At 42.6% G+C, this 26,460-nt stretch overlaps 1 protein-coding gene across 9 annotated transcripts; it reads right to left on the reverse strand.

The window, feature by feature from the left end:
• NFRKB (nuclear factor related to kappaB binding protein) lies at window positions 1-26,444 on the reverse strand. 9 transcript variants are annotated; one of them, XM_083479176.1, is made up of 28 exons: window positions 26,250-26,400; window positions 24,187-24,330; window positions 23,495-23,595; window positions 22,647-22,802; window positions 21,403-21,604; window positions 20,701-20,828; window positions 19,727-19,901; window positions 18,661-18,762; window positions 18,003-18,076; window positions 16,737-16,821; window positions 15,050-15,251; window positions 14,113-14,221; window positions 13,306-13,432; window positions 12,221-12,286; window positions 11,331-11,410; window positions 11,203-11,246; window positions 10,250-10,307; window positions 9,038-9,212; window positions 7,130-7,236; window positions 6,501-6,624; window positions 5,696-5,775; window positions 5,234-5,454; window positions 4,433-4,721; window positions 3,762-4,034; window positions 2,573-3,361; window positions 2,136-2,242; window positions 1,289-1,424; window positions 1-944 (listed from the first exon to the last, which is right to left on the reverse strand). In XM_083479176.1, the coding sequence occupies exons 4-28, from the start codon at window positions 22,779-22,781 to the stop codon at window positions 822-824; spliced, it is 4,011 nt and encodes a 1,336-aa protein (XP_083335302.1). In that variant the 5' UTR covers window positions 22,782-22,802; window positions 23,495-23,595; window positions 24,187-24,330; window positions 26,250-26,400; the 3' UTR covers window positions 1-821. The 9 variants fall into 9 exon arrangements, with proteins under 9 accessions (XP_083335302.1, XP_083335298.1, XP_083335299.1 ...); XM_083479172.1 differs by having other exon boundaries at window positions 10,250-10,310; window positions 26,250-26,392; XM_083479173.1 differs by lacking the exon at window positions 26,250-26,400 and adding an exon at window positions 26,164-26,243 and having other exon boundaries at window positions 10,250-10,310.
• Between the last annotated feature and the right edge of the window lie 16 nt (window positions 26,445-26,460).

Raw genomic sequence — 26,460 nt, forward strand, 5'->3', positions numbered from 1 at the left:
TCAGTAAAATGAATTTATATGAAGAGAGCTTGGTACACGGTGTCAAGCTTTCTTTAGCTTTTCATACCAAAAGGTGACTACCCCATCACATAAAGTCCAAGGTGTTAAGCTTCTCCGGGGGAGGGGTTTGCTTTTGGCTCTTTTTCACAACCAGTTTAGAATACCCTCTTCTCTTTCTCTCTAGGCCTTCTTCCGAGTATCTCACATAATGTTGAGCATGTCACATAAGGTCAATTTTATACCACCTTATATAAATGCTTAGTTTGAAGAGGATAAAGCAGTACAGGTGAAGTTTATGCACAGAGAGGGAAGGAAAGTTGTCAAGAAAATCTTCGTTTTTTAAAAAAACCTGAATGAAATTATCAAATAAACAGGTGAAAGCTTAGGCACCAAATATTAAAAATCCAGCATCAGAACGTCCATAAGAACCACCCTGGAAATGATAAAACTGAAGTCCGGCGCAATATAACTTGTCCATTTCTTCTAAGACCTTTTTGCCTTAATTCAGCAGGTTTCTTTGAAACTTACATTCTGTTAGGTTGAAAATTAAAAGAGACCAGCCTTTCTGAGAGGATGGCTGGGTCCAGCAACTTAACATGAAGGTGTTAAGGTTATTAAAATGCAGCACTCCAGGATGCTTGTGTTAGGGGTTCTGCTTATTCTAACAGAAACCAAACAACGGGCATTTCCCATAGGTGCTTCCAAAATATCAGGAACCAGCTTGTGGGTAAGTAGAGTCTGACTCTAGCAAGCCCTAGTTGGGTGGAAATAGAATAAGAGGGCTGGAGTAACTCTTGCAAAATTACAGCTTGCTGTTGAATTTACTGATCTGGTGGCTGTTTTGGAGATGGCGCTGCTGTCACGACAACAGTGGAGACTGCTTTTGTAGAGCCCGACACTGTTCCCTGCTGGAGATGGGAGGCTGGGAGTGTCTGAATTCGCACCTGTGCAAAACAGCATGCAGAAGGAAAGAAAATACATTTAATCATTCAGTTCAGCCTTTGCCATGTTGCAGAAACATAAATACTACTGGGAACTGAACTGTAATCAAGCAAAGCCCTCCACTCCCATCTTGCCCTTGTCTTCAAGTTACCAGTTCCAATGTTTCAGCAAGTGTATTTGTAGGACCCACACACACCCCCACACCAAATTTCAGCTGCTTACTTGAATTTCAAAAATGAAAAATAATCAGAACATTTGTGTGGCACAATGATGTTGGGACAGTGCCATGTCAAGGCAAAGTCCTGATGCAACAGAGGATAAGGGGGAAATGAGATACAGGCCTTACCTGTGTGGCCTGGCCTTGTTGCTGCAGCTGTTGTAGCTGCTGTGCGGTCAGGAAGCTCACTGGCTTGTTCCCAGCAATCAGTTTCGTCCCAGCTGGCATGGTGGTGAGAATGATGTTTCTACCCAGTCCGCTGATACTATTGGAAGAAACCCATTAAGAAGTTAGTGGTGACAGAGTGGGGCTGGATCTTGCTGAGGTGCCTCTTGCATAATAGCAGAACTTAGAAAGTGTGTTTGTACCACATTGGCCTTTCAGTACTGGTCAGAACCACCATCAGACTCTGAATATGCTACAAGAATGTGTCTAAATGCAATCCTGTGCTCAGGATTAACCACCAGCTGCACTTTTTACCCTCCCCCTTCCAAGGGGTGTCTGCAGAGAGCAGGAAAAACAACCAAGCCTTCTTTTGAGCTTTTAAAATGGCAGCTTGAATTTGTGTAAAAAACCAGCAGGGACAGATTTTCCATGCTTAGAAATGAAACGCTCCCACCTGCCAACATCTGTAAACCAAGCAATTGTCAAAGCCACAGCTAAAAGGCAGGCTGAAAAGTTGGCAACCCCAGAAGGTGGGTATGTGAGGTATCCAAATCGAAACACCACCAACACTGGTAAACTCATCGGATGCTAGTTGGATTTGGGAAGCAAGACTCAGTAGTGTCCATTAACACTTCCTACAGGCAGAATTTGTTTGACTCATTTTCTGTGACTAAGAGGAAATTTTCAAATTTGAGTGCTTTCAAGTCCTTTTGGCTAGGCCTTCCATTAATCTAATTGTGATCTGCAATAGTTGCTCATCATACACAAATGCAGTCCTGAAGATTGAACAGAATCCTCCTGTGTTACTCACTTGGCCCCAAGGTTGCCTTTGATAATGGGGGTCGTCATTACACTCTTGCCTTTCACAGGCTGGCTTATGACAGAGAGGGGCACTGTGATACGGGCAGGCAGCTTCCCCTGGGAAAAGAAGCATCAGAGACAGAAATTATAGAGGTTCAGCAACCACCTCTCTGCCACACTGTTACCAAGAACAGGGGGAAAGGCCATCCCACAAATTAAAGTTTTCAGGATGCTGAGGGATTCACAAAATACATACACAGTTGTTGCTAATGGCATTCAATGCTCTTCCATACGTCAGAGCCTACTTAAGACAGACAAGGTGGCATCCCCACTTAGAAACGGATGCTTGTCAATCAAGCTTATCCTTCCAAAAAACAACATGAATCATAGAATGGTAGCGTTGGAAGGGACCCAAAGGGTTATCTATCCCCTGCAGGGATGACTTACTGCCTGGGAGGTGGAGACGACTGTGGTGCTCACTGGAACTTGTCGCATAGTCGTGGTCCCTGTTCCTATTGTTATGGGCGTCCCTGCCCCCCCTGACACAACAGCAACCGCCTTGGATACAGAAGCAGTCATGGTTGGCAGAGAAACAGCAGAGGTGTGGACTGTGCCAGGGACGCTCACAGACGAGGCAGCAGTCATCTGCTTGGCATGCGTGGCCACTGTAATGGTCTGCCCAGCTTTTGGTGGCATCACCCCCATCCCCTGCACAATCCTTATCGTTGCAGCTGGCTTGGCTTCAGTGGATGCCACCGTAGTGATGGCCTTGCCCTTCTGGTCTGCCACAGTCATGCCCAGAGCAGGCATCAGCCGGAACGCAGAGCCAGTGGACTCCACAGTCTTCAAGTCAGGAGTAACTTTGACCACTGTGGGCCCAGCTGGGCCTGGTGAGGCAGAGGTGGGCGTGCTGGTCTTGGCGGGAGAGTCAGAAGACTGGATGGGGCTGGAAGTCACACGCAGAGTGGCCGAGATGCCCTTGCCGGCAGAAGTGTTGCCAGTGGCTGCAGCAGTGAAGAGGTCTTGCGTCAGTTTGACAGTGGTGACTTGGGACTTGGCCAAGGTGGCCATCATGTCAGGAGTAATGCGGAGAACTGTCTGTCCCTTTGCATCAGTGGTGATCGAGGAGGGAGGCAGGCGCAGAACGTCCTTGCCTTGGATGCGGAAGTTGGAGGCGGTAAGCGGGATGCTGCTCCCAGGCTGGTTTTTCATCCCTAGCTGTCCAGTAATAGCCACCTGTAAGGAAAAATGTATTGTGCTGAATATCTCTCTTGCAGACAGACACAGACACATACCATTTCTGCGGCAGAATGCTATACAGCACTGGGTGCATGGATGAATGCCAAGCTCCATTAAAGAAAAACAAGGCATGCCAAACTAAGCTTACTAGGAAAGGGCAAGATTTTCAGCAGGTGCTCACATGCCCATGTATATTTTGCCAGCCATAGCATTTTGGGCAGGGACCCATTGGTATTTTATAAGCACAAAGTCATTGTGCTCAGCTTATCAGCTTCTCAAGGGCATCTGGCTGGCCACAGCTGGAGTCAGAACACTGAACTCACTGGACTCAAATCTGATCAGCATAGGCTGGCTTTTATACTCCAAAACCATTTCTCAGTATGGTACAGCTCCTCACCTGTTTAATGATATTTTGGCCAGCTACGTTCTGGAGGACTGTGGTGGATGAAGAGGAGGAAGTCGAAGAGGAGGAGGAGGATGACGACGACAGAGACACAGAGGAGGAGTTTGGGGCAGAGCTGCCTGAAGAACTGGTCACTGGCTTTGGGGCAGGGCTGAGAGCTGCCGAGATCCCTGTCCCAGCAACATTGACTGGTCCTGTGACAGAAACTGTTGGCCTTTGCACCTGGACTGGGCTGGTCTGAGCTTTCACCGTGACAGTGTTGACAGCCTAGGGACAAGAAAAAGTAGATGTCGTCAAGGTGGTTGTCTTTTTACCTATTCGGTGCAACACCCTTCTATTCAGTTTCACGATGCCCTAACATTATTAGAAATCCCGAGGCGACAGTCCTCACCCTTGCAGAATTAACTACTCCAACGCTTCTCTTCCAAATGCCCTTTAAAAGCTATTTTATTCAGGAATGCTCTCTCTTCCAATCACTCTCTCTCTGTACACTTGCATGGCTTTCTTTCAGTTCTAAACTGCCCATGGGATTTACGTGCTTGCAAAAAGTATGATGTGTCTTAAGAGATGACCATAGGCCATAATTCACATAATTCAGATGACAACTGGGGAAGAAGACTGCTAATTCTTACTTCTGGCTAACTCTCCACAGAGATAGCCCTCACCTGAGGCAGTGCTTTGGTTTGTGCAGAAGTGGAAGGGGCATGGACCTGAAGAACAGGTGCTGGTGGGGGCTGTTGCTGCTGCTGGATCACTGATGGGGCTGGCTGAGACACAGGTGGGAGGCTGGACTGTGTTGTAACCACTCGAACCTGTGGGAGTCCTGAGGAAGATGTGTGGCTGGCCACACGAGGAGGGGGGGTTTGCTGAGGCCCAGTTTGTGCTTGGGTACTTTGTGCTGTGGAGAGCAAAGTCCCCAGCTGCGGCATGGTGGGAGATGACACCAGAAGGATGCTGTGAATAAGTTGAAAAGAGTAAGTTGATTAACTTAAAAGCACAAGTTTGTTCTAGAACAGGCCAGCAATAAGCAAAGTTTTCACTATTTTGCTTTAAGCTACCAAAATCAATCAAGGATCTAAAACGTGTATTGACAGGTAATAATTTTAGCTGCAACCAAACAATAAATAGCTCACTGAACAGATAATTCATTGCAAGACTACATAAACAGATTTTTACAACTGATTTGCAATATCTATGTGATTTTCACCTTCCCTGGCCCACTCAGGCAAGTAATCCAAGTTGAACGGTTTTGCTAATATAGTCTTCCTTTTTTGTACCACTTGGGGGAAGGTTCACTTGTGGAAGATTCTGCTTAGGATAACAGACTGGCTGAATTTCTTTCTTAAATCCAGATGGTCCTAAAGCAACCCCCAATTGTATTTCCCCTACTCACTAGAGATATCTATCACCCAAATCCTGTGAACAGTTGCACCCCTGCTTTTTGCAAAGACAGGGAAAGGATTTACCTTTGGTTGGGTTTAGCTTGCTCTGATGCAACGTTTGGCAAACTCTTGTTAACCACGGAGACTGGCGGTGGTGAGATGGGCATTGCTGGAAGCGGAGGGGCAGTGGGTGTCACTGGAGTCACAGGGGTTGGTGGCATGCTGGAATCACTAAGGCTCAGCTGGCTAGGCTCAGAGGTGCCACTAGTAGCCACTTTCACTGAACTCTCCTTGCTACTGGACTTCTGCAAAGGCAACAAAATAGTGGGCATCAATGGGGGCAGGGTGGGGGTGGAAATGCACTAAGCCCAGACAACCCTGTGCGAGTGGGAAGAGGGCTGTTTAGGGATAGACCAGAGCTTTCCTTGAGTCTATTGGTGATAATTAGATAAGCCCTTGAGATGAGATTGGGCAGCAAGCCTATTCAACCAAAACAGTGGACAGTCTAAAAATCTGTGCCCCATGTATTTACATTGAGCAACTTACTATCTTTGCAGGAGGTTTGGACTTCTGCTGAAGGGCTTTTCTAGCTTTAGCTGCAGCCGCCTGAGCCTGATGAATCAGCTCTGCAAGGAAGAATAAGGAAGGGTTCTCAAACAGATGCTAAGAGTGAGACTGCCCACCTATGAAGCCAGCTTCTCTTTTTCCTTGAAATACGCTTCTTCTTCCAAGAATTCCTACTCTGTGATCAATAGAAAACATACCAAACTAGATAATTTGCCAGCCAGGAAGAGGCAGGTCTTGCATGAAATGCATGTTTATGACATTTTCTGTAAATGTGTCCCCTGAAGGAGGCTTTTATGCCTTTCAATTTGAATGATGAATAAGAGAAAGTGATTGCTGTTCAGTCAGGAACAAGAGGCAAATTACATGTTCCATCTCAATAATGGCAAAATTTACAGTAAACAGGACAAAACTTGTTTATATCTCATTTTTCCTAGTTGGCAAGGATTTTAGTTAAATACACCTTTAGGGGGAAAATACATACTAAAATTGGATATGTATCTGCGTGTGTGTATATGTGGGTACCCTAAAGCATGAACAACACCCTATATCCTTGCACAATAAGGTTAGCCCAAGTAACAATGTGGGGATATAGGATCCTTCTCCAGGACTGGGAGTTGGAACTACACCTCACCCCCACCCTGTTCCTGAATTTGTAGAATGCTGTGAGTTTTTGAAATGGGATTTTAAAAATTCAGCGCCAGTTTTCTTCTTCATTTAAGGCAAGGCCACCTCTATCCATTATATTGCAATCTAGTTGCTGTACGGCCCTCCAGCGAACACCCACCAAACTCCTCTTCGCTCCTGTCTCGATGTAGGTATATCCATAGCTTACGTCCAATGTCATATTTCACACAGGGATCCTTCTCATAATGCAATCGATCCAGTGCACCACTCACCACAGTGTTAACCTGAGAACAGAATTCACAATTAAATGGAGGATGCAAAACTGATCAGCTCAGAATCATCATAGCAAATATATTTTGCACATGCAGGAAGGAAGAAAAGGGGCATGACAATTAGAAGTAAAATGGATGTCTAAAATAGCCCCATACTGAGATGGCAAATCATCTGAGAAACATACATCAAGCTCTCAGTCTATCTAGATCAAAACAGACCTCCACTCGTTACCATGTATAGCTTCGAGTGCTGTAGTTCTACAACAAAGATGACAGCACCTGCAAGCTGGAGTGTATTATACACATCACTACCAAAAACTGTTGTTTCAGTGTTCAGATGTCATTACAAAAAAAGCACCGCCAACTCCATAAGTTAGGCTACAGCTTTATCACTCTCGTAAGCTATGGAACTGTAGACCTTAAAAATCAATCACAAGGTGCTTCTCCATTCAACAGGAGAAATTCTCATCAGAGAGGAACGCTGAAAAGAAAATGCCTCTGTGTTCTCCCAGTTTACCTGAGCACTGGTGACATCAGGAGCGAGGAATTGAGAGTCTTTAAGCAGCTCACAAATCTCAGCACGAGTTCCCTCTCCATTAGGAAGACGGGCAGCAGCATCCCTAACTGAGACAGCAAAAAAGATCAAAGCATTGTGAAGACCTCAACTGACACAAAGAGTAAAGTAACACTTGAACCATTCAGGTTCCACTCACTGTGTGGGTTCCTAACTTTAACTTAGGGCTTTATACCAATTGAACACTTGCTCTGGATAGCAGTCCCACACCCTGAAGAAATCATCAAGGTCACTGGCTACTTATCACATAGAAAAGCAGCTGGATTTAAGAATAAATCTGGACTTCCTTGCTGCTCATCTTCTGCCAGTGTTCTCATTTCATCTTGGGCTACAGCCCCAAACCCTGCAGTATAGCTCTCTACCAGAACAATAAGAATGTCTCCTGTTTCTGTTTCTTTTTCTCTCTCTCTCATTCTTCCACATATTTTTTATTTATTTATATTATTTATATTATTATTATTAATACTCCACCCATCTGGCTGGTTTTCCCCAACCACTCTGGGCAGCTTACAGTACATGTAAAACATCAAACATTAAAAACTTCCTGATATAGGGCTGCCTTCAGAGGTCTTCTAAAAGTTGTGTAGTTCTTTATCTCCTTGACATCTGATGGGAGGGCACACACACTGTGTGTAATCGTTCCCTCAAACAGACTGAAAGGTTTCTGCCTATTTTAAGCAAGTTTAACAAACTTTTCTTACTTGCAGGCTTTCCAAGGGCATGCTTATTCCACACCACAGGTTGTTCCTCCCTCTGTTCCCTTCTTGTGTTATGCTGTAACTCGGTCCCTTGTTAATCCTGGCTACAGAAATTCCTCATGGACTGTGCTTCCCTACATGAAACAACCAGTCTGAACCCCTGGCATCTCCCATTCCAAAAAGGCAGCAGGAGAGGAGACAGGCCTCCAAGAAGCCACTGGCATTCAAAGTAGGCAATACCAGGTTACAGGGACAAATGTTCTGACCTGGTATAAGAGAGCTTCGTATCTTCAGCCTTTGCACTGCAATCTTTTTCTCTAAACCATGAAGCTGCCCTATGTAGTGCCAGAACATAAGAAGAGCCCTGCTGGATCAGACCAAAGGCCTATCTAACATTCTGTTCTCAGTGACCAGATGCCTATGAGAAGCACAAAGCAACACATGAGTGCAACAATATCCTTCTGCAAGCACCTGGCAGTCAGAGGCATCTTGCCCAATACTGGGGATATACCGTATTTTTCGCTCTATAACATGCACCCGACCATAACACGCACGTAGTTTTTAGAGGAGGAAAATCCGTAGGCATGCCACCCGTAGGCATTCCCTCCATAACACGCACAGACATTTCCCCTTACTTTCTAGGAGGAAAAAAGTGAGTGTTATGGTGCAAAAAATACGGTATATAGTCATTGTGATTAGCACCCACTGAACATGGTGGCTATGTCTTAATTACCTCCAGTATCAGAGGCAACAGGCCTTTGTATACCAGTTGCCAGATCACAAGAAACAGAGTGCTATTACCTGTCTTGGTCACTACTGCCAGCAGTGGCCACAAAGGTCTTGGGTGGAAGTCTTCCTACCAAGGGTCTTTTAAATGGAAACACCATTAATTGAACCTGGGACCTTCCTTTATTTAGGATAGTTTTTTCCCCTCGTCAGTGTCTAATTCTCAAATTCTCAAGGTGACTAACATAACAGTTTATCATTGTGAACAATTAAAGCTTGACTGCACTGCTGTTTCCTCTCTTCTTACAATCTATTGTCACTGCGAACCTAAAAAAGACTGTAACATGTTGAAATCTCTCTCTCTCTCTCTCTCTCTCTCTCACACACACACACAGAGAGGGGGGGGGGAGAGAATATGTCAACTTACCAAGAGACAAGATGGTGACATATGCAGGCCTGTCTGATCGCAACAGAGAATGTTCTCGGGCTTTGTTCAGAGAAGTTTCCTTGTCAAACACACCCTTCACAGGGCCGACCACCGACTCAAAGCCATGCATGCGGAAGGTGAAGGCCTTGTGGGGCTGGCTGTACCTGTAACGTTCCTGCACATGTTGGAGAAAGAGTAGTGCTCAGATGAGCAAGAGATCGAAGGGCAAAAAAACAGAGCAGGTTTCTAGATAAGCATCTATGGCTAACACTTAATGTGAACTGAGTTAATAACAAATGCTTAGGGGAAGGTAAAGATTAGGAAGGGCAACTGCTTATATTTCAGACATGTAGACTGAGGAGCATATAGGCAGCAAACCTCTTTATACTAAGCATTAATCGCTTAGTTTCGAGCATCTCTCAGTTTAGCATTTTCAAAGATTAATTCTGGTCAGAGATAATACTGATAATATTGGTAAAGACAAATGGAGGAGAAATGTGTATATCTTTCAGCCCAATTATTATTATCCCCCCCCCAAGTCTCCACACAAGCCAGTATTATCCAATGTCTGCATAAGAAGTTATAAAGCCCAACAGCTCATGTGGAATCTCTTATTGCTACAAAGATCAGGGCTTAGCCTACAGTAAAGAGCAAGACTCAGCTAGGTGATGTAACGCAGCCAGCAAATACAATGCAACTACTGGGACATTAGTATTGAGACCTTAATGCTACGAAGCAAAACAAACACAATCACTGTGTGTTTTTAGGGTTGTCTAAATGTTTATATGCTTTTCTGCTACCTAATTTTTAAGCACCCTCTTGTCAAATGGTGTGCTGGTACCTTTTTTAAAAAAAAACATTTAAGAAGACAGGTTGAAAAAAGGAGAGAAACTGAAATGAAATAAAGTTATTTGTCATTAGGAATTTCTGTTTCTTCTGACAGTTACTGATGCAGGTGAATATTTTACTCAGAAACTGGACTACTTAAGCTGAAAAGCAAAATATGTATAAATTGGAAGGCAGGCATTTTAAATGATTTTATAGGTTTAAATGTTTTCCACCCACCCGTTGTATCTTTGTAAACTACTTAGAGACTACTGCAGTTAAGTAATGTATCAATTGTTTAAATAAACAAATAATAAAATAAAACTTCCCCATCCAATCCTGGCAATGCATAGGCAATGCATGGGACAAAATGTGCGTCATCCTCACCTGTTCCTGGAAAACACGTTTCTCTTCCCCAGTGCTAGGCCGGACTACGTAGTCAGTCCTTCTGAAACAAACAACAGCATGAGGTTGGAGTGCATACATCCACCTTCCCCTACATGGTTCACTCCAAACCTGATCAGAACCCTTCAGAGTCAGATCCCCAAACCAACTAAAAAGACGGTTGTGAAAGAGAAGGGGGAGGAAGGAAAATTGTATCCAGAAGGTACATACTTTTGAGTGTTGGTGCTGTCCAAGTAACAGAAGAAGAAAAAGAGAATCTAGCAACCTGGATTACCTCACAAGTTCTGCTAGAGAATTTTTGCGGCACTTCTTAAAAAATTACAAATCACCTTTCTAGGATTTACCTTTTGTCATTATAAGACAAAAGGTCATGATGCAAGGAGCAGCATGTTGCAAGATAAAATGTAATGTAGAAAGGAGGTTAATACTTCTTGGCAAGTATGCATTCATTTGCTGCTAAATGCTGAAATTCTTTTGGTGAAAGCTTTTTAAAGCAAAGTACAGCTAGCTACCCTATGCAGCAGTCAATATTTGGAAGTAAAAGGCAGCCCAACACTGAAATTATAGGGAGAATATATGGGAAGAGTGTAATTTGTCCAATGCACACTCAGTATTCCTGCCAACCTCCTCCTGCCTCGGGCATGATCAGTGCAAGCCAAGATTTTACAGTCAGAAATAAACTAAGACAGATGCAAGAGAAAGGAGCAGAATCCAGCTCATTTCTCAATATTTATTGACTGGAAAAACGAACCACACTTCAGAACAATGTAATTCACACATTTGAGTATCAGTTAATGTTGAGCTTTCTTTTTAGACAACTTGTTTGTTTCACATTAACTGATATAATAATCTTTGTAATAAAATTCAAAATAGGAAAAAATAAGTGTAACCCTAACTAACACTTGAGCAGATTTCTGAACTGAATATATACTTACACTCGGGGATTAGGTGTGGTGGCATCTGAGCTGTCTTCGTTGTCCTACCAACGAAAGAAATATTTTTGTCAGCACATTGGACAAGCCAGCTGGGATGCTGCCACATTCCTACAAATATCCTCTCTCACCTTGAAGAAGATTTGGTCTTTTGTCTCCAGCCAGAGCTGGAAGAGTGCTGCCAGCTCCTTCTCATGGTCTTGTGAAGAGCCTAAGGCGAGAACCGAAAAAGAGGAAAGGAGAGTTGTTACCAACTGCTGATATCTGAGCTACAGTAGTGGTACTAAAGATGACGTAGGGTGAACCCACCTTAGCCAGGGCCTTTATGCAAAAGGACATGAAGCAAAGGCCTTTCAATGCATTCCCCTTTGCAATGTTCCAATTGTGACAGGGGGGCATAGTGTGACTACAGTTGCTGACTCACATGCTGTGCTGCATCCCAGTTGCCTTCCACTTATTGGAGGGCTGAATGTCTGCAGCACAGAGCTTGTTTGACTCCTGGAAGCCCCCTGTGCTGCACAGTCCTAAACTGCACAGGGAGCCTCCACCAGCAGAACTGATATCCCAGCATAGACATAACTCCAGTGCAGTGAGGCAGGCAGGAGCACAGTGGAGTGGTCAGCAAGTGTGTCTTCACTCTCCCTTGGAATTGGGATTGCACTGATACATCTCAAAGAAGTCTTCCAGTCCTTGAAGCTGATTTAAAGCCTTGGCCGTGACCGAGAAGGAGGTGAAAAAATAGGGAAAGCAACATTTATTTGCCTCTTAGTAGACAACTGGGAAGGTAACATAATGCAAGATCCATGCAAGAGAAGTTTTTTAAAACACACACACATACACAATGATTTTATATAGTTAAAAGTCTACTATACACGTAGGACTATACAGGTATAAGGGTAGTAATAGAGGATGAAGCAGAAGATGTTCAGCCACTCCAGCTCCAAGTGGAAGCTAAATGCCTCAAGAGAACAGCAGGCAAGACTTATTAACAGGAGGGGACAGAGAAGCAAAGTTACTTTACCTATCAGTTTCCACTGCTGAGTTTTCTCTTTGAATTCAACAAATGGAGAAAAACTGGAAGGAGCATCTGTAATAAAAGATACCGTAATGTTTCATATGTTTAGACATTACTGGGATACCCTTTGTCTCTAATTGTCTCCTGTAGGATGAGATAGTCAACTGTTGGCTATTGGTACACCTTATTCTAAAGTATGAGACAGGACTCAAGAAGTTTCAGTGGAATCAGTTTGTTCATTAGTGCTGGTGATAACCACCACCAGAAGGCTCTGTGCAGCTAGGTACCTAGAGCTCTGTCACATCCATCCATGAGGTGTCTGCATTTCCCTCTGCAGAAGCAGCCAGGGCGTGGGAGAGTAAATGCTTTTGTGCAAAGCTTTGTACAAGGGTTTGCATGAAATCAACTCTAGATTTCAGTACACTTTTCTTATGCAATGCTCTTTTGCTAAGACGGAAATAGCCCTTCCATGTACAGAAGTGGCTGGGCATGTCTGAACCCAAGCTATCGTCTCCAAGTGCCACCTTGCCATGACAGTACAAAAGATGTGGGGCTGCAATCAATGTAGTCGCTGTGCAAGTGGAACAACTTTCACTTGTGCAATGGAACTTTCCTCTCTCCTTCCCCCATGCACCCACACAATCTGTTCTGAGGGCTCCCCATACCATTTGGAGCAGGTGGTGGGAAGGAATTCTGTGGTGCAAGCAGAACTCATTCCGTTCAAGCAATTACTTCACTGGATTCAACTCAAAGATACAACAGGTTGCTGGCTATCTTTGCTTACTAAGCGGTTTTGAATTAAGTTTTTCAGGAACAGAATCAGATGTTTCATCAAGGTTAAAGGGAACAAATTTGGAAGATAACAATCTGGATATCAAGAAATGTATCCCTTCTGCAAAAAATTATCATTTCACATCAAGTGGCTACCATCATAAATAAGGAGAACAGGAAGAAAGGGCTGGATCTAAGCCATCTATGACACAATGCAATTTTATAAGCAATAGCTGTTCACAGGCCATGACAGATAGCCAACTTACTTCATTCTTGGCACAGCTCAAGAAGAAAAAACCCTGGAAAAAAGTGGGACTTACCTCTGCTGTCACCTGTGAGATACTGCAGTGCAGGCAAAACGAGTTCTGACCAGTTGGGGGCGAAGGAGAACCAACTATTTAATGTGCTGGCAGGGGAAGACTGCCAATCCATGACTTTATCCTCAAGCTGAGCAAAAGAAGGGAGGGATGGTGATAATGAGAAATACTAGTGAAATCCCAAACCATCTTGGAAATCACAACTGAGACAGAAATACTTTAATCAATAAATATAAATAAAGCACTTCCAAATCAAAGCACAGCAGATGGAATCAAAAAGACTGCAAATCCACAGAAATGAACTATCTAATGATGGTTGAAAACCATAGTTTTGGAAGGATCTCTTGGTGGGGACAAAAGGAAGGACAACAAATACAAAAAAGAAACAACAGATTGTTTTAACAAATGAATAGGCACCAATCTAAACACTCTTAGGCTAAACGTATCAACTTAGAAGGAAGGCCCACTAGCTAGAACCTTGGATTAACCGATGCCTGCTAGTGCTTTCTGATTACTTGGTGCATTTTCATCCTATTTCTTGCTTTGGGGGAGGGGGGAAGTAAAGACAAGACTGTTAGACCAGTATTGCAATTCTGTAGTGTCATTTCTAATTGCAACCAAATATTCAAGTTATCAAAATAGGTGTATTCCACCATTCCAATAAAGACACAAAAATTCTTTTTAATTGTTTTTTAAAAAAGAAGTAAGGCCCACTGAATTTGATTGGACTTACTTCCACTTAAGTGTATAAATAGGGTTATATCCTAATCCATCCAACTCCCAAGAAAGATGTCCAGGAAAAACTCTTACCACTGAGAGAGTAGCAGGGCCTTCTAGAAGCAGAATCTCCAGAAGCAGAGAAAAGAAGCTGAAGGATATTTCATTTACTCCAAGACACGGCTTGATATCTTCAAGAGGCCTTTGACAGAAGATGAACTGGTTTTAACTGAATTGGCTTAATTTTGAGAATGAGGAGGCTTAGCATATCTACCTGTTTCTTTCTTTGTATTCAAAGTACTTTCATGTACAATATTTCAGCAATCTTCCAAACAAACCAGTAAGACAAGAGTGGGGAACCTGTGGCCTGCCTCCAGATGTTGCTGAACTCTCATCATCCCTAACCACTGGCCATGGTGGCTGGAGCTGATGGGAGTTGGAGTCCAACAACATTTGGAGGGCCACAGGTTCCCCAACGCCTGCTGTAAGATATGGTAATACTGACCTATTTTCATGATACAATTTTTTGGTTTAAAGGTTATCTAATGAATTTATAGCTGAGGCAAGTTATGACTGTCTTACCGCCAGAAGGCAGCAAAAAGGCATTAATCGCTGATGGATCTTCAACTTTTTGACAAGAGGAACATACAACATCATTATTCTTCACCTGGAGCCTATTTACATGTATATTTTCAAATTACACTCTCTCCTCCTACCATCTTTCATGTGCCCGTGTGCCCTGGAGGCTGACTTTAAATTAAATTGCTGCATTACTGCACACCATGCATTTTATTTTCAACCACTATGCAACCCAGAATATAGAAAGACACCTTATTCATACATGCAATTTATATGGGCTGTATTAACTATGCTGCATCACTTCTACCAGGACAAAAAAGCTTCTTTGTGCTGAACTTTTCTATTTTGATTCATTCCAGTGTGACTAGAACTGGCTTTGTTGTAAATATGCCTCATTATGCAATTTGTGGACCACATCCATTGTGTGCATTCTCTTCTGGAAGGAACTTACTCTTCTTTAACAGATGAGAGAGATGGGGGATCCCAGATAGGCGGGATGGGGGATGGATTCTGAGACATTGAAGGCATCCCTTCAGTGTTGCCAAGGGACTCAGAGAAATCCTCTGCTTCTGATTTAATCACTTTTAGTTTCTTCTTCTTCTTCTCTTCCTTTTCCTTCACTTTCTTTTTAAGGACAGCAAGGTCAAACAAAGCTTCAGTTTCAAAAGAGAGGGAGAATTTGTAAGTTGCACATTACAAATTAAGAAGGGTGTCAAATATCAGCCAAGAGGTACAGTTGCCCAGACTTTAGCTTATGGAAGAATGCAGAAGTGCAAGTGTGACCGCCTCTTCCGCCATGTTAGAGTAACAAAAAGCTCTCAGTGCAAAAGATGTAATACCCCATTTTACAGCAGTTATAGCTGCTGACACTGTTTCAAGAGCTGCTGCTGAAGGAATTCAGAAATGGTTTGGTCACATTACAAGAAATAGCTACAAAGCAAACTACAGTGGTGCCCCGCAAGACGAAAAACTCGCTAGACGAAAGGGTTTTTCGGTTTTGCGTTGCTTCGCTAAATGAATTTCCCTATGGGCTTGCTTCGCAAGACGAAAATGTCTTGCGCTTTTTTTTAAAAGCCGCTTGAAGAGGCACAGTTGCGACGGACCGTGCTTCGCAAGACGAAAAAATTGCAAGACGAAAAGACTCGCGGAACGCATTCTTTTCGTCTTGCGAGGCACCACTGTAGGCACATGGTTTTAAAAACGTTGTGAATCACAGCCAATATGGTTTAGAATCAGAGGATTTCTTGCATGAATTGAAATGAAATAGAACCCAGTTGTAGGATGTGGCAGACAAGTATAATTAACCGAAAGAGCAAATATGATCAAGCCAACCCAATGTTTTTTGCATTTACATAAATACAAACATAGTATTTTGATTCCTTGGGACGCAAGTGGTGCTGTGGGTTAAACCACAGAGCCTAGGGCTTGCCGATCAGAAGGTCAGCGGTTCGAATCCCCGCAACGGGGTGAGCTCCCGTTGCTCGGTCCCTGCTCCTGCCAACCTAGCAGTTCAAAAGCACGTCAAAGTGCAAGTAGATAAATAGGTACAGCTCCGGCGGGAAGGTAAACGGCATTTCCGTGCGCTGCTCTGGTTCGCCAGAAGCGGCTTAGTCATGCTGGCCACATGACCTGGAAGCTGTACACCAGCTCCCTCGGCCAATAAAGCGAGATGAGCACCTCAACCCCAGAGTCGTCTGCGACTGGCCCTAATGGTCAGGGGTCCCTTTACCTTTACCTATTTTGATTCCTAAACACATTTTCAAGAGATGTGCAAGCAAGCCTCCTTTTGAAACGAAAATGAGATATGGTGAACTCAAAAAAGGGACCCCAAGGGTTATCTAGTTCAACCCCCTGCAATGCAGGAATAGTATTTCAACCAAATTTATTTTGTCTGAGAAATGGTTGCTTAAAAGCAAAGGGCATCCCCAATATGGAAAGCATCATGTTATTGTGGACTCTCCCTGACTATCACCAAGTGACACTGCAAATCTTGCCACATTTTATTTACTTATAGTTTTAGCTCCCATTGGTAGTAAAAACTGAATGATACAGTGACAGATGTTCATCTGCTAACAACTCCAGCTAAAGAAAATAGTAAAAATGCAGTCATGTAGCAGCCTTGAACTTGATTCACATACCTGCCAAGGATCCCTTCCTACCAGCATTCACACGTGTCATGATATCATTCAGAGTCAGATCCCCAGTCATGAGGTCAGGATGGCTCTATACAGGACAAAGAGACATTCAGCAAGGAGAACGACAACCATAAAGCAAAACAGGAGAATGAAAGACACTTGTTGAGACTGAACTATCATACATTGCTTTTCCTATTGTTTTGCCAATAAAAATTATTATTTATATCAGATATACCTAGAGAAAATCTCCACTTAAAACTACAGTTCAAGCAAAACTGAACACAAGCACCTCCCCACTCGTGTGTGACTACTGACACATGCATTGTTTTTGGCGTTGAAAGGGGACAGGGTGGGCCAGAACAGACCTGCACACATCCCACTGATGTGTACAGCAACCCAGAATGGAACCCCCACATAAGCAGGGATTCCCCTGTACTCAGAAATCTTCAGGTCATTCTCACCAAGTGTCTTTGAGCTATAATCCTGAACTCTCTTCAGTGGGAGTAAGCCTCATTTAAGTCAATGAAACTTACTTCTAAGTAAACATGCTTAGGCTTGTGCAACTTCTTATTTAAGCCAGGGATGGGGAAACTTTGGCCCCCGAGATGTTGTTGAATTACAACTCCTTAATCTTCTTTGACCACTGGCCATATTGGTTGGGGCTTATGGGAACTGGATTCCAACAACAACTGGTGTGCCACAGGTCCCCCACCCCTTGCTTAAACTTTCAGTCTTGCTTTCTGTAAGTCAGAATAAAAACCAAATTACACCATCATGCAGCTAAGGTACATCATTCCAGCAGGTTCCAAATTGTCTCAAGTACCCCAAACCCTGTCCAGGATATAGGCTGGATTCCCAACTTGCCACTACAACCTCTTCCACCTGAACACCCCAAACTTAACCTACAAATGAAAAGCAACTGAAATCTCAACAGAATCCTTTTGCTCCCATACTGTACTGAGTCTGCAGTGTAAGATCAGCTTGCAAATATTACTGCGGCTGCAGGGAAAAGAGGATCAAGTTTTCTCTCAAGCTCCCTGGACTTTGTTTTTTAAAACTGAAAATCTGCTTCTCATGACATATTCCTGCTGTGATCAAATGCACACTTACCTGGAAGTAAACCCCACTACACACTTCCAAGTAAACATGCTTTAGGATAGGACTGCTAGCAAGGAAGGAGGAGGGCCTTATTCTCTAGGTCCCTTGCTGCAGAAAGAGGCACTAGCAAAAGGGTACTAAGAAGTAGTGGCCTCCTTATGGTTTGCTTACAGGTTGGCGCTTGCGTTTTTCATGATGTTTTTTCAGTATCATCTTCAGGTCATTCTCACCAAACTCCAGTTTATCTAGGGGAAAACGAAGTCAATGCTATCAAAAGTTTGCTGTAAATCTATTTAAAATACATTTTATTTTGTAAAACAAAGACATTTTCACTTGGTGGCATAATGCAGATGAATGGTTAATTAAGAAGATATAAAACGAGCCTTGACACTTCAAAAAAAAAAGTATGTCAATGTGCATTAATATAGTGGCAGCTACTACATGAAAAATACCAACACATTTGTGTATTGTTGGCAATATATGTTAATACATGTCAATCAGTTGTAAAAGTACAATTTTAATTGTATTTTAGTATGGTTTAATGTATTTTATATGTACCTCTTTTGTTGCTCTCTTTATTGTTTGTGTATGTGAATGGCCTGACTGGCTAACAATGTATAAACCTGGCTGGAAAACTAGGTTGGATCATGGATTGAGAGCAATAATGCCCAACACAGGAGGAAAAGAAAATGGCCTTTAACAGTCTTTTAAAAATGGAAGGAGGTGGTTTCTAAATTCTAAAACTAAGAAGGAAAATCCTGTGCGAAAACATCTTTTTAATGTATAAAGTTTTCAAGATGAGTCAGACTGAGATACCACTTGAGCTTACCTGCTGTTTTCATGTCTTGGGTTGATAATGTGGGGATCACTCTGAGAGGAACAGTAGGGCTTGGGCAATGGGCTGGAGAATTTGGAATCCAGGAGCTCAGATCTGAAATGCAACACAATAGTGAGGTTTCAACAGGGATAGTAGCAGAACAGAAGCAACAAACCTGAGCACAAGGCTCATTTTTCTAGGCAGCAGATGCACTCATACATCCAAGTTATTTAGTAATTTTGCTTTTTCAATCAACTGAGTTGAAAAAGTATGGCTCTATTTGAAAGGCCATAGAAAGGGGAAGTACTGTTAATCAGGATATTTTCCTAATTGTAGCTCTAAAACTTATAAAGCCAGCCATGATGTTTTAGTATGTTAATCTGACTGAGAAAAATATTTAGGTTTATTAGAAAGCCCCCAAAATAAAGAACTCTGTGAGCATAATTTTAGTTAAAGGATAGTAAAAATGTTGAGAAAGGCAAACTGGAAATAAGATCTGCTCACTTCTCAAGCAGAACAGGGTTTAAGAAGAGGGCACCAGAGGAGAACTACATTGATAGAAAAGATCACCCAGAAGATACACACATACTTAGAAGGACATTAGTCCTACAGATGTTTAAAAGTACTATTAGCCTAATCTTAAACATGAATATGCTTAGAGCACAAAGTTTCCCCTGTATCAGCAAATGCACATTCAGCCTAGCATTTATAACCCATCTTCCATTAAAGTCATGCTACAGTATTATATGGTCCAAATAAAAATATCCATGACATTGCACCATCTTTATAGGGACACATGTCTGGGGTACCCCACTGTTAAGGACACAGTATCAGTCTCTTGGATCAAGCCAATGGCCCATCTAGTCTGGCATCCTGTTCTCACAGTGGCCAACAAGATTCCTGTAGGAAACCATGAGCACTCTCCCCTCCCATGGTTCCCATCAACTGGTACATATGCAAGTGTATATCATCACTGATTTCCATGTTCAGGTTTTTAGCTGATACAGCATTAAGGACTTCTCCATCCACACTTCACTTAAGAAGCTTTTGTTTATTCTAAAGAATACCCTGCCATTACCTTCTTCATCTGAGGATAAGGTGGTGTCTCCACATTCCTCTTTCACTTCCCTGAGGATTTTCAGGAACCGTCGATGTGTTCGCCGGTCCCGTTCCTCAGCAGCACAAGCAGCTGCTGAGTATTTCCTCTTCAGGGCCAGATCTGGACCACCTTTCCTAGCAAGCTCCAACAGATGCTGAAACAGATATATGCACAGCAACATGCTGAATTCCATCTAAGCTCCTGTGACTTACAAGAAACATATACATTAATTTTGTAACGTTTAAACAAAAGCCCATCATGTAAGTCACCATGACAGCCAAGTGGATGGGGCAAGATACACATCTTCTTAATGAGTAATATGCAAGGATGGAGGAGTTCTAATATTCAGGGACCAAAATCGAAGCCTTAGGAACCAACATGACTTCATTTAGGCAATGGTCAATACATGCCACTACAAAGGCCGGGATCCAAAAAGCTAATAGTTGTATGCAGAAAGGATTGAACATTCCCAAAAGGTTTAAGCAAATCAAAACTTTTAAAAGGAGACTCCCATGCTGCAACATAAATGGCTTTCAGAAGTCCCTTTATTTTCTAATATTATTTACTTTGGTATGTGGCATAGGGGAGGGGTCACTGCTCAGACTTAGAACATATGGTTTGCATGCACATGCTTTAACTCCTGGTAGCACCTCCAATGAAATGGTTCTCGGAGTGCTCTGTATCCCAGACAGCTGCCACCAAAGGAAACCACGGCAAGCTGGATGGCAGAATGACCATATGCATTAAAGGCAGCTTCTATTTTCATAGTTACAATGGTGCTCTTTAAGAAACCTCAAGCATGCAGACCCCTTAAGCTAGTTTCATAGTTCTTCAAATCCCAGCTTTGTGTGAAGACACCTGGGCAACCAAATGAGAGATTTCTCCAGTCTTAGTGACAAATACTGCACTAAATCTTATATTCTACGGAACATTTGGTTTATTCAAATGCTTACATTCCGGGAGGAAAGGATCTGTTTCAGCAACCGGTAGAAGTACTGCTGTTGGGAACTGAGGTAGCGCTTGTACTGAGACTTGAAGCAAAGCTGTCGATACTTCACCACTTCAGGATTGAAGTGTCCATCTGTAACAAGAACATGTACCATGGTTACTGCTGTTTTGAAACCTGCTGCCTGAAAGCTATTTTTCATTTTTTATCCAAAAGCTGCCACATGTCAGATCTCAAGAGAAGGAAGGCACTTACCCCACCAAAAAAACGGGTTATGCAATAATCATGTGTACTGGGGTAGAGTAGAAGGCACTTTACTAAGGATCAAGAAGAAATTGAATATCTAACTTTTACCCTGTCAATGGGACCCTGACCACATAGAAAGGGGAACTGGGATAATGCAAATTGCTGATGCTGGACTTACGAATGAATAATTTCAACACACACAAAGAAAGAAGGAAATGGGATAGACTTCCCCTTCCCTTCTCCCCACCCCCCTCAAACTGCAGGACAGGACAGAGATTGGATGAGACACAGAGTGTGAATGTATTGCATATGGGAGCACTTACAAATGTACAGCACTACAACACAAACAGCAGCCTATAATTAGGAGGGGAAAGGTGACTTCCACTTTCAGGACCTACAACTTGTCACCTTACATAGCAAAGTCAAGAAGCCAGGTTAAAATACAGACAAATCTGCCACTGACCGCGGAAGAGTTTCTGGGCAATGTGCAGGGGGTTTCCAAACCGAAAATTCTCTCCACTGAACAGGGACAGGATAAGATTATTCTGATGTTCAGTGTTGCTTTCTGGGAAGTGAGGCAAAAACTTTTTCAGGTGTTCTCGTTGCGAATCCGTCAGCACCTCCTGCCACGTTGAAAGACTGACAACTTCAAAAAAGATTTCAGGCTACAGAAGGGTGGGGGGAGAGGGGGAGAGATATGAATGAAATAAAATCCTTCAAATGTGATCCAAAAATTCCACTTTTGAGAAATGCAACAGTATCATATAAAGCTCCTCAATTTTGTATTTATACAAAAAAGAACAAAATGAAAGTTGTTATGGACTAATAATATAAACTAAGAAAACCTGTTCTTTAGCAGGAAAAGCTGTTAAGTTACAGTATGTTCCATTAAACACTGTTGAAAGGCTCTGAGGAGTTTACAGACCCAATGGCGTAGTTTGCACGTCAAGGTTAGCTGTGTATAATGACTTACTGTGAACAGGCAGCATCTTATGCATGCTGCACAATCACTCATGCTTCATTGAAGCTTGGCTTGTCATTAGATCTGAACCTAAGATCTATGATTCTCCTGAACAAACTATGATGAACAAGGCTTCACGAGCGTTGTTTGCTTGGGAAAAAATACCATGATCCCAGGTATAGATATAATGATAATCCATATTTCATAACTTGTCGCTCCTGGTTGCTGCAAGAGATGAACTAAGCAGGCAGCAATCAGGTAGCATGCACTAACATGTCACTCAATCACTGTTATGTCCAGGGTCAGGAACTTGGCCCTCTAACTGTTGTTGCACTCTAACTACCATCAGCCCCAGCCAACACAACCAATGGTCAAGGATGATGAGAACGGAGATGAGCAATTAACTTTGGCTTATCAGGACATGCAAATTGGGTTACTTTATGGATTCTTACAGACAATGAAAGCAAAGAAACATGATTTGGGTTTCCTTCACATCAATTGCCATATACCCAAGGACTGGATGCTGCCCAAGTAACAAAACCCTGCTGCCTCCCTCATGCCCTACTTGTGAGCTTTTCAGAGATATCTGTTTTTGAAGCTGTTCCTGTCTAATTTAGTTATCAAATGTTTGCTGAGATGCCACCACTTTTGAATTATTCCTCCAAAAGATAGCAATGGTTCCTTCTCAGATCACACTGTTGTTTTACACTATATGGAAGAAAAAAGGTTACTCCAGTTCTACTTACATCTTCCAAGAGATCTTCTGGCAAGCTAATTCGAATGGATCCCAGCATGCAATCCTCCATAATCTGTGTGCCATTTCCTTCTCCAGATGGCCCCAACTCTAATGGGTCAGTGAGCATGTGATCCAAAGAATCCATTGTTCATGCCCTAATGAAACACTAGAACAAAAAGAAACTTACTGTAACCAAGAAGCTATTTTCACAATTCCACTATAAGCAGGTTTAATTTTAAATAAAGTATATTTAATTATTATTACAGACCAACTCAGTTGGCACTTATTTGAAAATCATGTTTGTGTGTGTAGCTCTTACTGCTCTTGGAAAATAAAAGCCCAGTTTAACACTTCACACTTTAAAACATACTGTTCTACTACAGTATAGTATAGTTTGTTCTCTGTCCCTCTCTACAAAAGCTCTTGCAAAAAAAGCTCATATGTGCTTACCAGGAAGCAGAAAAAGAAGCCTTGCTGAATTCCTCAGGATTTGTGTGTGGTGGAAGGAAAGTAAAAACATAATAGACAAAGTGTGAACTGCTGCCAGAGAATGCCTGGTCAACAGGAGGTCTTTCTTAGTTACAGGTAACCAAGGGAGATGTGTTTTTTGCAAGCCTGTTCTATGATTGAGTAAATAAAAGGTGTAACTATTTATTATAGAACAGCTTCTAATCTAAAGAATTACGTCTATGCATACAGAACAATTTCAGTGTCACAACAACAACATTTAACCAAAATAATAAAAATACATTACTATTTGGCAAAATAATGTAATTCATGTTCCAAAATAATTATAGTGCCATGTCTTGAGGAATTACTAAAAAGGAAAGTTCATTACTTGCAACTGGTGATATTTACCTTTTATTTGAAGAACACCCACCTTCTCCAGCTAGGGACTTGGAACATCAGTTACAGAGGATGGAAGCAGACATATAGCTGCCATCTGAAATATATTGGTCCTGAGAAAAAGATTTATTTTCAAATGAACAAGAGTCACATTTAAAACAATGTATTTTATTAATTGAATACTGTCAAACCAAACAAATTTCCACTGAGTGGTGGGGGTTTTTGGTGCTCCGTTACAAAAACAATTTATCAAAATGAGTACACCTCACTTATCTTTTGATAGAAATTCAGACAATAAAAAATGAAGTCTCTGTCTTCATCAATGTTTTGAAGAAAAAAGGGAGGGGGAACCAGAAGTTTATCTGCTATGCCAGCAATAAAAATTGCAACACACTTCTAGTCAAACAGAGAATTTGCACTTGAGCCCCAGAAGAACATTTGGTTGCCCACATTGCTGGGGTTCTTGCTACCATTTTGCTAGTCTTGGGTAACATTGGTCAGTCTAGGTTAACGTTCATTAACTTGGGAACTTAATGAGAACAACAAGGCATTCAGTTTCTGTGGTCATGCATCTTTCTACTTTTATTAGGAAGAGTCACTGGCTCTATCTAAACCATGGTTTGCTCAACAAATCAAGAGTTGTCTCATAGTCAAGCACATAATGTACAGCTCATTTCACTAGCTTGTTTTCTAGCTGTTCTTACCTCATGCAGCTTGGTAAGCATCGCAGTGGCGAAACAAACCAAGATTCAATAAGGCTTTTTGGTTCACACATGACACCAAATGATGGTTAAAACAAGCCACAGTTCATAAAGCACCAACAAATCTTGGTTTCACATTGTGGTTTGCTGCCAAAAAGCAAAGCATGGCTAGTTTGACCAGTCTGAATATTCTGGGAATAATTTCATCAGGAAAGCGGCACACAAATAAACAGAGGATTACGATGAGCAACATTCAGTATAATCAAATTAAACAACCAAGTGATAATTCATAAGGCCCCACAATAATATACAAAAATAAAATACAGAAAAGCAAAAATAATGCATCTCCAAAATCTAGATCAATCTGTAACCAATTTTAAGCATTGCAATCTTCTAATATAATATGCTGCCAAGTTACTAAGGAACAGATTTTAAGAGTTATGTTTAGCACAAATACTTATAAGAACTGTACATGGTAAATTTCTGGTACCTTTTCCTTCAGTGAGCTTGAGATTGTGTGCATGGTTCTCCCCCTTCCCATTTTATGCACACAAAATCCCTGTGTGCTAGGTTAGGCTAAGAGATGGTAACAGGCCCAAGGCCACTCAATGAACTGCATGGCCAAGTGGAGATTCAAACCCTAGGCTCCCATGTCCTAGTCCAACACTCTAAATGTCATACAATCTGGGGTAGAAAATTTTTCAGAGCTGTATTTCTCCAAATAATGCTTTCCACTTCTTAAGTTCATTAGTAACAATGAATGGAACTTTGTTCATTTAATACAAATAAAACAGACATGCTAAATTAGATCTCTCTTCAAAACATTCCAAAATGTTCTGATGAAAAAATTGCCACAATTTTTGTCTGGAAAACAGTCACCACTGCAAATTTCATCTTAGAAGAAGCATTCCCTCCTTCATGGAAGAGAGAACAGGGGATTGCCACTTCCATGATGATGCTAGGAAGATCTACATGCATGCATCGTACAAGGCACCCCACTTCCACTGATTCTACTGCAACCCTTCCACCAGCAGTTGAAGACTGCTTTATTCTGGCAGGCTCTTGGGAACAGACTGTTTTTAAAGGAAAGGGCTTTTAGTAGTACTGTTTTGACAATCTGCATTTTAATATATAAAAAAATAAAAAATTGTCCAGTAGCACCTTAGAGACCAACTTTCACGTGCATTTTAACAGACTTTGTTTTATATTGTTTTAATTCTCCTATAGTTTAACCACTTTGAACCGTTACCTTTAATGTATTTTTAGCTTTCCGTATTTCACCTGCCCTGCTTTAATTTGTATAAACCAACTTGAGCCCTGGTCTAGGAAAAAGACAGGCTATAAATAATAACAACAACAATCCTTCATCTATGTTATAACCCCATCCTGTTTTGGAAGGTCACCTGACTCTCATAGGAGCAGCTTTTGGGAGCTGCATGGCTGGACAGTGGGAAGCGGGCATCCCAATTTTGCACGAATAGATGCGTCTTCAGCCAGCGCAAAAAAATAAAAATAACAATTGTGGCCAACCCCCTAAAACACATGCTTCCTCACCCACCCACCTTTGGGAGAATTTCCCTCATGATACAAGCTTAGCCTGTCAACTACACTGGTAATCCATTCCCACTGCCAACAATTTGATGAAGCAACAGCCTTTATTGTCTGCAGAGCCAGGTTAGGCTGTGCACCTTACAGGCTTGCACAGGCAAGAGCAGAGGCAGCCCCCTGCCCCCGAGGAACTTACACTCTTAAAAAAGGCGAGGAGGGGAGGCAAGGGGAGGGCCCACGAGCAAAGACAGTTCCCCCCCCATGCACCTCATTCTTGCCCCCCACAAACCCGCCTCCCTATCCTGCCCCTACCTTCCCCACATTCCCTCATGGATATATATTCGCGCCCCCTCCCCAAAGTTCTCAATGCCCCCCTCAAACTTTGACCCACAGGAGACCTTCAGCACCACACGCGCCTGCCCCGTTTGATACCTCAGAGGCCTCTGAGGTGAGTAAGAGGATCCGGCCCCTCCGCGTTCCAAACAGACGCGCACCCCCCCCCTCGAACCCCCGCTCACCTGCACCCGGCTCAGGCATTCCGTTTCCAGGTCGAGGTGGTGGTAGTGGTGGTTGAGAGCGCATGCGCCGACGCACGCGAGGCCTCCCCTTCCAGGCGCGCGCGCCCAAGCTTGAGCCTTCCCTGCCTCCCGCGGAAGGAAGGAAAGGAACGAAGAAACAAAATGTCGCGCATGCGCGCCTCTTCCTTCCCCTCCAGAGGGGGGGAAAGCG

The sequence above is a fragment of the Podarcis liolepis genome, assembly GCF_965112155.1.
Source record: "Podarcis liolepis genome assembly, chromosome: 16".
Taxonomy (NCBI): domain Eukaryota; kingdom Metazoa; phylum Chordata; class Lepidosauria; order Squamata; family Lacertidae; genus Podarcis; species Podarcis liolepis.

Excerpts from the sequence above, each read along its gene's own strand:
- NFRKB (XM_083479171.1), bottom strand. The coding sequence starts at position 22,781 with ATGGATTCTTTGGATCACATGCTCACTGACCCATTAGAGTTGGGGCCA. Across the intron at positions 9,213-10,249 it reads AACGTGTTTTCCAGGAACAG|GAACGTTACAGGTACAGCCA; the intron begins GTGAGGATGACG and ends CAACATGTGCAG. Across the intron at positions 4,722-5,233 it reads CAAGCTAAACCCAACCAAAG|CATCCTTCTGGTGTCATCTC; the intron begins GTAAATCCTTTC and ends ACTTATTCACAG.